At 41.4% G+C, this 12,665-nt stretch overlaps 1 protein-coding gene across 1 annotated transcript in view; it reads right to left on the reverse strand.

The window, feature by feature from the left end:
* The window catches only part of LOC145390675 (putative RNA polymerase II subunit B1 CTD phosphatase rpap2), a 206,318-nt gene that overhangs the window by 134,207 nt on the left and 59,446 nt on the right, over nt 1–12,665 (reverse strand). Inside the window, exon 4 of the mRNA XM_080265468.1 lies at nt 8,158–8,323. Within this exon, the coding sequence (XP_080121594.1) occupies nt 8,158–8,323 (166 nt within the window). The remainder of the gene's footprint in view (nt 1–8,157; nt 8,324–12,665) is intronic.

Consider the following 12,665-nt stretch of genomic DNA (forward strand, 5'->3'; position numbering starts at 1 on the left):
ACGAGAAATTCAAGGCCTCATCAGACAATGGGACACGCTGTGACACTCCCCAACACCCCATACACAAGACACCGTACAACAAATACAAGAACTCAACACTCAAATAAACAATAAAATATCAGAACAGCAAACACTAAACTGGAAAAATTAGCTCCAAACACTTGACCACAAAACAAACATCAGCAAACTCTACAAAACACTAAACAGCATTGCACTTTCCAACAGCAACACCACACAATCACACGCTGCCATCACAACAACAGACACCATACCCTCAAACAAACAAGCAAACACTCTCATCAATCACTTTTCACAAGTCAGCCATCTAAACCCCTATCCAGAAGACCGACGTATCATCCGATGTAAGAGACAGTTCCCCACAGACCCAGACTACGCATCTTTCACTTACAACCAGACGAAAAACATCATTAACAACCTCAAGCACTCATCTGCCTGTGGACCAGACAACATAAGCAACATTCACCTTAAACACCTAAGACCACAAGGCAAACAAGCAATCACCAACATATCAAACTACAGCTACTCACACAACATAATACCCAACATCTGGAAGCATGGCAATATCATCACTATCCCTGAACCCAACAATGACCCCAAGTTACCCTCCTCACATTGCCCAATCACACTCCTCTGCACCCCCTCCAAAGTCACTGAACGACTGGTACTACAACTAGTCACACCTCACATTCCCCTAGCCCAGTCACAACATGGCTTTAGGCCACTGCACTCCACAAACACCCTTCTTACACAGAGAGTTTTCAATGGCATGAATTCAGCTAGGCCACCACACAGAACAATCCTAATCACACTAGACATTAGCAAAGCTTTTGATGCCATCCCCCACCACAACCTCACAAGCGAAATACTCAACACAAACATGCACAAAAACACAAAAAGATGGCTGGCAAACTACTTAGCAGGCAGAAGTGCACACGTAACATTTGCCGGTCAGTCTTCTAACATCAGAAACTTCACAAACAGCGTCCCCCAAGGATCTGTTTTATCCCCTACACTCTTTAACCTATACATGCACGACATACCCACACCCCATACACCACAGATGCACATAGCTTCCAATGCAGATGATATAACACTTACATGTACGCACCAAAACGCAAACACAGCTGCACACATCATGCAACCTTACCTCAACACACTATACATATGGTTTACCACAAACAGGCTCAAAATAGCCCCAGCCAAATCTACAGTGACTCTTCACACAAACTGGACAGCAGAACACAGTCACATCCCACACCTCACCATAAACAACACTCCCCTACCACACACACACACACACACACACACACACACACACACACACACACACAAAATCCTTGGTGTAACATACATCAATGTCATTTAAACAACACATCACAAACATTAAAAATAAAATAACACCAAGACTCAATGCCTTGAGGTCACTTGCCCATACAACATTCAGACACAACAAAGAAACCACCACCACAGTATACAAACAATACATAGGTTCAGTGATGAATTATGCAAACCCTGCCTGGGCTTCTAATTTCACCAAAACACACTACAACACTCTACAGACCATACAGAACAAGGCCCTAAAAATAATCACAGGCTGCACAGCTACTACACCCACAGACCACCTACATCAAGAAACCAAAGTCCTCAAAGTCAAGGATCACCTAGACATGAGAGGCACCCAGTTTCTTGCTGCAGCCTCCACAAACCCACAACATCCACTACAGTACATGGCAGCATATCCACCCACACCAAGGAACATCAAAACAACACCGAGCACAAAATACCATACACAAATACTGTCATCTCTCCCCCTTCACCCACCTCAGACCAGCTTCCAGAAGCATATCCACACTCAGATCACTCGCCGCTCCATTCAGTCACTTAAAGACAACACACAGCTGCATGCACGGCCTCCTGACATCCACTCTTCTGAATCCTATCTTCCTCGTAAGGACAGGGTCCACCTGGCCAGGCTGAGATGTGGGCACCATCCAGCCCTCTTAAGCTACCAGAAGAGGCTGGATGACTCCGTCGCTGATACCCGTCCAGGATGCAACACAGCACCCCATACTATTAAGCACATTATGGAAGACGGCATTGCACACAATCACCTATGCCAACAACATAACATACACTCTTTGAGAGCTCTGTGGGAAAGCCCGGTCTCGGCCATGGCCTTCCTAAGGGACTCGGGGCAGTTCGGCCAGACTGCCTAGGGAACAACTACTACCACTACTACTACCACCACAATGACAAAACCCCTCAATAACCCCTTAACCGCAGGGCGTCACTTTCGTGACGCTTGGGAGCAAGGGATCATACCGTGGGGCGTCACTTTTGTGATTCTGTGTTATTTTGAATTCGCCAGGGCTTTCAAGTGGTGGCTTGTATCATCTATCAGTACTGCCAATGTCCAACACTAGTTAGCACTCCTAATCTCATCTGTACTCCCATCCACCGTTGACAATTTAGCCATTTCTCCACGTTCTTGACTCCCCTCCCTACCTCCCCTCAATAATCCTCTCCTCTCGCCTGCCCGGCTGTGCTATGCTAAGTGAATCTTCCCTGGAATTTTCCACTGATTTCATCCATTGAAATAAGCCCTATGCCCTATTCTTATACCAAATAATACATACAAAAAAGAAATAAGGTAAGTGATAGTGCCATACACCTAGAATTGGCTAATTAACACCTGACAACACCTCACGTGCACTCGTTCGCTATTTTTCGCTGTTTATTTCCCCTTGAAATATGATGTATAATCTATTCTCATAATAAAAATATATATATAAGGAGGGAAGGGAGAAGCCAAAGTGATATTTACATTCACCTGGAACTACCTAATTTATTATGTATTGTCTAGATTTCCTGCCAATCATTTCATAGCGTATATATTAGCAGCTGTCACAAGGCTAAGATTGGCAGCACTGCACTTCCCCTAGGCAGGCCACCACACACTGTATTTCAGTTTACTGTCGTCTTTCAAGGTGAAAGCACAACGGATTCGCGCCTGTCAACTTCCGCCCCTTTTTAGCTCCATGCAAAGGGCCCTGTGACCTCTACCCCCTACTAAACCTCATGTGGAAAGAGGTAAAGGGATAAGTGAGTGGTGTGGAACGTGAACTGGCTAATTTGTCAATGAAAATGATAGAGAGTGACTACGATCTTTCTGGTGAGTAAAACAGTGCAAGTGGAAATGCAAATAATGTGTGAACAGCAAGTGAAAGCAATGAATGTAAATATAAATGAACAGTGGAAAATAGTTTTATAAGTTACTGCAAGTGACAGTGCATAAAAGTGTAAGTAAAACAGAAATGTAAATAATGTAAATAAAATAAAGAATGTGAATAGAAATGTAAGTAAGTAGTAATATAAGAATACGAGTATATGTACTAGGAGTAATGAAAGTGAAAGTGAAAGTAATGAAAATGAAAGTGACAGCTTTGCTCTCCATGCTAGTATACACGAGAAAGTGAAAGCCTGGAGTGAAAATAAACTACTAGTACTGAAAGAAACTTATAGATAAATATTGTAAAATACTGTAATAATATAAGAATATGAGTATATATACAGTAGAAGTCCTAGTTTTCGGCATCTATAGGACCAGGCAAGTGCCGAAATATCAAAATTGCCGAATTATCAAAAACCCTAACCACTCAGTACCTTATATGTTTCGGTGAACACTATCATCACTACTCATATCATTACAAATGTGTTTGGAGAGAGTACTGTATACTGTTTGATACTGTACAATACTGTAATGAATACAGTACAGTACTATACATGAATATAAAAAATAAAGAAATTAGTGAACATACTGTATATAAATGTAATGATACAGTAGGCCTACAAGTTCACATGCACTTACCTAAACTTATAGTAGGTTCCTTATTTACATATGTACAATAGAAGGGGTTGATTGGACTCTGCTACTGCTGGAAGAAGTCCCCAGCAGTAGAGGGGACGAAAAAAATCGGAAAATCTGCCGAATGATCAGAGATTTTCGTAAATGGGACTATTTCTCAAAACTGCCGAAATGGCAGATTTGCCGGGGAATTGGATGCCGAAGAATTGGACTTCTACTGTACTAGGAGTAATGAAAGTGAAAGCGAAAGTAATGAAAATGAAAGTGACAGCTTCGCTCTCTACGCTAGTATCCACGAGAAAGTGAATGCCTGGAGTGAAAATAAACTACTAGTACTGAAAGAAACTTATAGATAAATATTGTATACATAAATAAGTGTAATAAAGTACTAGGGATATAAAGTGTGAGTGTGTTTATAAATAATAAATGACAGCTCCGCCTCAGAATACCATCGGGGAACCAGCACGGGAGGAAAGCTCGTATGCGCTCGTAATTTACATTGCTTTCACAGTGTTTTTTTTTTTTGGAGTATGGATTCCAAACTACTTGAAATTTATAGAATAGTGTTTCTAATTATAATATCAGGCTGTGGTAACCATATTACGGAGTGTTGGGAGGTGTAAAGTGGAGACTTCGTTACCCAACTTCAGAAGTCCCCACAAGTCCTACAGTAGTCGACGAAGGCTCAACAAACATCCCAGGGGAAAGCTGAAGGTATGTGCCATATGCATATGTAATTATAATATTCTAGGACTCATAACTGATTTTTGGAAAATATTTTTAAAAAGTCTGTCGGAACACGAGTATCCCTGCTTGAGGTGCAAGGACAGCCTCCGACATGCCCTTGCTTAAGGGGATAACCAAACAAATCAATAAACTGGAATAAGTATTAATTGGTTCATGGTCCAATATTTTACACTCAGTTCTTTGCCTAATACCCGAATAATAACCCATAAGACAACTGGAGGGACGATCTGCAATTTCTACACTACTGTACAATTCTCGACCATGACCCAGTTGACTCTTCTCTCTGATATTTCCCCTAACTAACTTTGAGCCAGCATTGTTATCAGTGTATTTTGTCTGTGAATATGAAATTCTCACAATTAATCACTTCTACCACCAGTTTCGGTTCTTGAGAATATGACACTTATCAGAATTCTTGTTTTTTTAGTTAAGTTTACCCTTAAAATACTATATAACCACCTCAGTTTCCTGTTAATTACCGTTCTACCACAGTCAAACCAAAAGGTTATTTTTCTATCTATCTATCTATTGCCAGACGCCTCAATCCCGTTTGGAGTGGCCACAAACAAATCGCCTCCACGTCGCCCTGTCCCCCACCATTTCACTGCCCTGCTCCCAACTCACACCCCCCCTCTCTCATATACCTCTCCACCCCATCCCTCCATCTCATCCTCGGCCTCCCCCTCCCTCTTCCCCCCTCCACCTCACTCACATACACTCTCTTTGTCAGTCTTTCACCCTCCATCCTCTCCACATGGCCAAACCACCTCAGTGTGTTCCTCATAATGCTTCCTATCACATCCACATCCACACCACAACGCTCCTTTATATCCTCATTTGTCAGCCTGTCTCTCCATGTGACTCTACAGGCTCCTCTTAAATAACTCATTTCCACTGCTCTCACTCTTGACTTGTGTCCTTCCAACAACATCCAAGCTTCACTTCTGTACGTTAGAGTTGGTATCACAATACTGTCATGTAGTAACTTTTTCACTTCCATGCTCGCTTCCCTGTTTCTTATCACTGCTTTCAAAGAACCAGCAACCTTTCTTCCCTGCAGTACCCTTTCAAGCACTTCACCTTCCAAACCTCCATCCTTAATCATCACACTACCCAAGTACTTAAACGTACTCACATTTTCCATTTCCTCACCATCCAACCTCGCTGTACATTCACTGACTTCACCTCTCTCAAAGACCATCACTTTACTCTTCCCTGCATTCACCTTTAGATTCCATTTCTTACACACTCTCCCAAACTCATCCACAAAGCCTTGCAGCTCCCCTTCGTCTTCACTCAACAACACAGTATCATCTGCAAACAACAGTAGAGGGAGTTTCCAAACACTATCCTCTCTCACCAGGGACACTCCAACATCCACTACCCTACCTTCTACCTCTCTTATTACCCCATCCATGTACAGATTGAACAACCATGGAGACATGACACATCCCTGTTTCAACCCAACCTTCAAAGGGAAAAATTCACTTAGTTCACCATCCACACACACTGCAGCCTTAGCACCATCATACATACTCTTCACAGCATTCAACAACTTCCCATCTACTCCATATATTCTTAATATTTTCCACAATCCTTTTCTATCCACCCTGTCATATGCTTTCTCCAAATCCATGAAAGCCGCATACAACTTCTTTCCCTTCTCTAGAAACTTTTCCACTAAAGATCTAAGAATGATTATCTGATCTACACAAGCTCTTCCCTTCCTAAAGCCTCCCAGTTCTTCTCCAACAAAATCCTCTGTTCTTTCTCTAACTCTGTCAATAAGTATCCTACCATACACCTTTCCTGTTGTACTAAGAAGACAAATGCCCCTATGATTACTACACACTACTTTTTCCCCTTTTCCTTTGTACAAGGGAATAATTATACCTGACTTCCAATCCTCCAGGACTCTACCTTCCTCCCAGGCCCATCTACACATCTTCCACATCCATTCTACTACTATCTCTCCCCCATGCTTCAGCATTTCACCACACACTCCATCAATTCCTGGGGCTTTCCCCAATTTAACTTTCTTCATTGCTTCCACAACTTCTGTCCTACTGATTTCTTCCTGTCTTCTCACCTCCCTCCTTCTCCCAGCCATTCCCCAGCCACTTATACTCACATTACTTCCATCCTGTATGTTCAACAATTCCTTAAAGTGTTCTCTCCATCTGCTCACTTTTTCTCCCTTCTCCACTAGTAATCTACCATTTTTATCTTTCACTCCCCTGCTAACCTCACTTCCACCCTGTCTTACTCTCTTCACCTCTTTCCAGAACATTTTCTTACAGTCTCTCCACTTTACACTCAAATTCCTTCCAAATTCCTCATCCACTCTCTTCTTCCTCTCTCTCACTAATCTTTTCACCTCTCTTCTTTCTTTCCACATATAACTCTCTCTTCCGCCTCTCAACTTCTTCCACGCCCCTATTCTCATCCATTCATTGTATGCTTTCTTTTTTTGTGCCACAGCCTGTCTCACCTCTTCAGTCCACCACGCTGTTCCTTGCACCCCCCTCCATGTTCTCTTCCTCCCACACACCACATCACATGCTGCACATATTTCTTCTGTAAATATCCTGCTCACACCTTACCCGTCCCCCATCTGCTCCAATTCATATTTGCCCAATTGTTCCTCCACTTCCCTCTTATACTCTGCCTTTTTCTCGTCCTCTTGTAACCTTTCCACTCTCCTTGTAACTACTACTTCCTCTCGCCTTTCCCTTCTTCTATTTCTCCATCTTACTTGGATCCTAATTCTGGCCACCACCAAGTAGTGGTCAGAAAGTTCACTCCCCCAACCTCTATAACCTCTTGCATCCATTACACATCTTTGCATCCTTTCATCCACACACACATTATCAATCACTGCCTTTGTTTCATTCAGTTCACCACCCACCCTTCTCATCACTTGCCATGTATACCTGTGGATCATTTTATGCCTGGAGAGGGTATTGGCTATCACCAACCCCCTCCCAGCACAAATGTCCACTAACGCACTGCCATTCTCATCTATCTCAGCAGGCACACCCCACTCACCAACTATTCCATCCACCTTCACATTCCCTACTTTACCATTCATATCACCGATCAAAAACACTCTCTCATTCCTTCCAAACTTTTCCATGCACACTTCCACATTTGTCCAGAACTCTTCTCTCAATCTGCTAGCACGATCTTACGTTGGCGCATACACACACACAATCGCAAACATTTGTATTCCAATTTTCAACCTTACCCACACATGCCGTCAATGATATTTTAATTTCCGTTTATGATAAATATAAACAATTCACGCTACATTATACATATGTGTTCTATTAGTATTATTTATATTACAGTATATGACACTACTATGATTCACAGTTTCACACAACAGTGTAGATATTTAACAAAGAAAAATATGTTTTTTAAACAGTGTGGGGATTGTGTTTGTCCCAGTGGTGGTGACATCTACTGGGATACTAGCTTCTAAAGCACCCCATTACAATTAAGATATGATGGTCCCAACTGACCTGTAACGTCCACCAGCTTGCCATAACGTCCTGTTAGTGTGTGAAGCTGAGGTAGGGATACACTGGAGAGCTCTGCATCTTCCCCCAGCCTCAGATACAGTGGCACAGTTGACAGCTGCCCACGCACCAGCTCAGATGCTTCATAACACACATCACTGCAGTAGTTCTGGCCAAGAAAAAACCAACTCAGGCAAATGGAAGAATTAAACCAACACAAGTGATGGAGTGAGGCACACAGCAGGACTGTTGGGCCTGTGCTGTAAATTGACAAGCAAATGCCATTGGTATCCGTATCGGTATCGGTAATCAGCATCGTATCAGAATCGGCAGAGTAACAATGAAAAATATATTAATGCTTGTTTTACCTAATAACCCTAGACTCTAGTATTTATTCTTCCACCATCTGGGGTGTGAACTAATGCTGTACTAATGATTAATCTTAAACATTACAGTCCTATCCCACATGCTACTGACTGTCTTAAACAGTAAAATCTTTGAACTACAACATCGGAAAATTTAAACCATATTATATCACTGTAGTTAGAATGAAGCTCAACACAAATGCCTGGACAGCACTCTTCTGTCAAGGAGTTGTGGCACACTGGAAGGAACCTGTGAGTCTGATGGTACACACACACACACAAATTGGCAGAGTTCCATCACTGGTATGACTAGGCTTAACCCTTTCACATCAGGTGACATATCAATGTGTCAGTAAGAAACTGTCTGTAGCCATCAGGTGGCACGTATACGTGTTCTGGAATTTTTATATTTGAGTGCCAGTACTGGCGTCCCAATAATGGTTCAGTATCAGGAGGTGGCAAGACTGAGGAACTGACATTGCGAGACGACAACTTTTTATTGTCTATTACTTTCATTATGTACAAGAAGGATGTCGAGGCATGCGGTACGAGATGTTTTGGTACCGTGGCAGCTTACCTGTATCTGATGGAAGTGATATCTGATGACTCACAGTATGCTGTCAGATGAAAGTCAGAGTGGAAATGAAAGTGCTATTAAAAAAAAAAAAAAAAAAAAAAAAAAAAAAAAAAAACTGAGTTCCTCCTTATACTGAATGCCATTCGTCTGGCAGTGGAGGAGCTCCAACACCACAGGTTTTGACAGCCCACAACACAAGTAATTATTATTTTCTTTTTTTACATCGTTAGACATCATTTTATTCACAAAATTATTGTCTATTTTTTGGTGTGAAATATTTTACCAAAACAATTATCTTTACATATCTCAAAACCCCCATGTGTAGGACATCCAGGCAAACAAGAACACCTGAAGTGAAAGGGTTAATGTTTATTTTCGATGGTACAAGAGCTATAAGCAGTAATTCAGTTTCTTTTCATTTTGTCTATTAATTTCAGTAAAATGTATAAAACTAAATACAGGCACACCCAGATATCCGGCAGTGTTGTATACAAGTGGGAGTGTTCGGTCAGTGAGTATATCAGATATCGAAGCAATATTCCCCATAAGATACTGAAGAAAAGCCGGAGATGCATTCCCGGCCCAATAACTCTCATATACAGTACCCTCACATCCAACACTCGTTTGTCCAGCACGATCCGCATCCAGCACGGAGAGCAAAAAATTAGTACGATTTAAGTACTGTAAAACGGACACGTTAACATAACACTGACAGAGCTCCGAGAAGTGGGCGAAATCTGCAGAGTTTGCCTCTAGCATGATCACCTCTGGTCCAACACGGTCATACTGGACGTTCCCGTGACGCTGACAGCCAATCAAAACCTCCGATCAAGTAGCCTCCCCTGCCCGCTATCGTGATGTGATCGTGATGTCGCCCAATGAAAAATGCTTCTGCTCTCACATGATGTTTTGTTTAAATTTTTCCTGCCACAGCGCCACTCAGTCGCATAATTTGCATTGGATGGTGCTTTTTTCTCGCTGCATTTTCTGCCCTTGCTACTGCATTTTACCTTGCTCATGATGCCTAGGAAGCCATCTGAGAACCCAAAGAAGCGGCAGCACCTCCCTCAGGCCACCAAGCTACAGTAGAATTCATCGAGAGGCCGAAGAACGGGGAGAGGAATTTCAAAGGATTTATGAGGGAGGTTGAGGAGGAGCAGCAGCCATTATCCACTAGTGATGCTAGCAGCCATCCTTCAGGGACCCAGTAGGACTACTTACAGCGTCGGATATCACCTTCCATTCCCAGCAAGCCCACTGACACTATCTTAAAAGGTTTGTTATCATTCATAGTACAGTACCATTTATTATACTTACAGTAGTACCAATATATGTATAGGTATATGGTAGGTATTTAGGGTGACTTTTCCTAGGGTTGCTGACATAATTCATTTTTCCCCATAAGCTCTGTTGTTTGTCCAGCACATTTTTGGTCCAACACGGGACCCATGCATGACAATATTACCGTGTTGGATGTGAGGGTACTGCACCTTACTCAACGAACAGAGACTGACACAGAAACATCACAAACAATACTACTGCTAAAAGATGAGATAGCAAACATCACATGCAGGAAGGTGAGACAGTGGGAGGGCAACTGACAGCCAAGCAGGCAGCAAGCTACAAGGGGGGGGGGGAGACAAACAGGCATGGGGAAGGGTGGGAGACAAGAAAGCCAAACAGCCCTACTACCCTCCAACCCTGTCTCACTCATTCATTCTCTCTCATTCCCTCACTCACTCACTCACTCTCATACACACACACACACACACACACACACACATATAACAACTATAAACTGGCAAGAAATGATTATACAAGAATAAGGAAAGAAGCCCAAAAACAGTTTAAGGAGGACATCGTAAATAAAAGTAGTGATCAACTGAAGCTATTTACAGCTACACCAGAAGCAAAACCCAAGTAAAAGATAAAAAACAATCTATTACCGATGAGGGGATCACCTACACACAAGAGAAGGATATTTGTGAAGCAATGAATATCAATTTCCAATCAGTTTTTACAGAAGAAAATAATTTTGAGAGGGATTATATGGAACATACATGCCCAAACATACTACCAGATATACAAATAACAGAAAAAGAAATACATGAAGAGTTAAGTAAATTACACAAAGGAAAAGCAAATGGTCCTGATGAAATTTTATGTTGGGTGCTACATGAATATACAAAGGAGTTAACTGAACCATTTTCTTTACTTTTCAAAGAATCCTTAGGACATGGTAAACTACCTGATATTTGGAAGAAAGCAAACATTGTTCCCTTATTCAAGAAAGGGAATAGACAAAATTCACTCAACTATCGACCAGTATCACTAACCAGTGTTGTAAGCAAGGTATTAGAAAAGCCGATAAGAAAAGTTTGGGTAAATCATCTAGAACACAATATGATAACAGAAAGACAGTTTAGTTTCAGAAAGGGAAAATCATGTTTTATTATTTTGTTGACCTACTACGATAGAGTAACAGAAACATTACAGAACAGAGAAGGATAGGTAGATTAGATTTTAAGAAAGCATTTGACACAGTACCACACCAAAGACTTTCATGGAAACTGTATCATCAAGGAAGAATCCGAGGCAAACTGTACTGTTGGATGCAAGATTTTCTCATAAAAAGAGAAATGAGAACAGTACTAAAAGGAAATTACTCATCATGGAGGGAAGTGACTAGCGGAGTTCCACAGGGCTCAGTGCTGACACCAATTACATTTTAGTGTATATAAATGCTATAGATAGTAACACTGGAAATGAAAGCTATCTAAATATGTTTGCGGATGATGCAAAATTACAAAGGAGACTTACTAACACAGACTCTTATAAAGAGCTACAAGAAGAATTAAATAAACTTCATCAATGGGGCAATACATGGCAAATGAAATTCAATGTGGACAAGTGTCATGTAATCATGTTTGGTAAAAGTGGAAAAAGACCTGATTGGGATTATAAGTGAGGAAGTAAAACCCTACACACATCAGAAAAAGAGAACAGACTATCTCTGGCTGACCACATCAGTGATAAGGTAAGGAACATCTATACACTGCTTGCAAATATGAGAATAGCATTCACATACATAAATGAAGACATGCTATGAAAGATAATAACATCATTCATCACACCAACCCTGGAGTATCCGTCAGTAGTCTGGAGTCTTCATCTAAAAAAACACATAGATAAGATTGAAAAAGTTCAAAGGGCTGCTACAAGATGGGTACCAAGCTTAAGGGATTTAAGCGACGAAGAAAGACTAGAAAACTGAATCTACCTACACTACAGGAAGAAGGAAAAGAGGAGACATGATTAAGCTATATAAAGGCATATCAGGGAAGGAGAATACAGTACGGTTAAAAATTCTTTTGAGCTCTTTAACTTTCTCTCTGGATTCAGACTACCAACCTCCTCCTACATGTGTAGTTTTGATGTCACCTCATTGTTTACTAATGTTCCCTTGGATGAAACTATTGATTTATGTGTAAATTCAATTTTTAATGATACGGAAGAAGTCATGGGTATGAGTAAAAAGTCCTTTAAAAACCTGATTTCTGTTTGTGTCA

Source organism: Coenobita brevimanus, chromosome 15, assembly GCF_032717465.1.
Source record: "Coenobita brevimanus isolate Jiangsu-jjx chromosome 15, ASM3271746v2, whole genome shotgun sequence".
In the NCBI taxonomy this organism is placed as follows: Eukaryota; Metazoa; Arthropoda; class Malacostraca; order Decapoda; family Coenobitidae; genus Coenobita; species Coenobita brevimanus.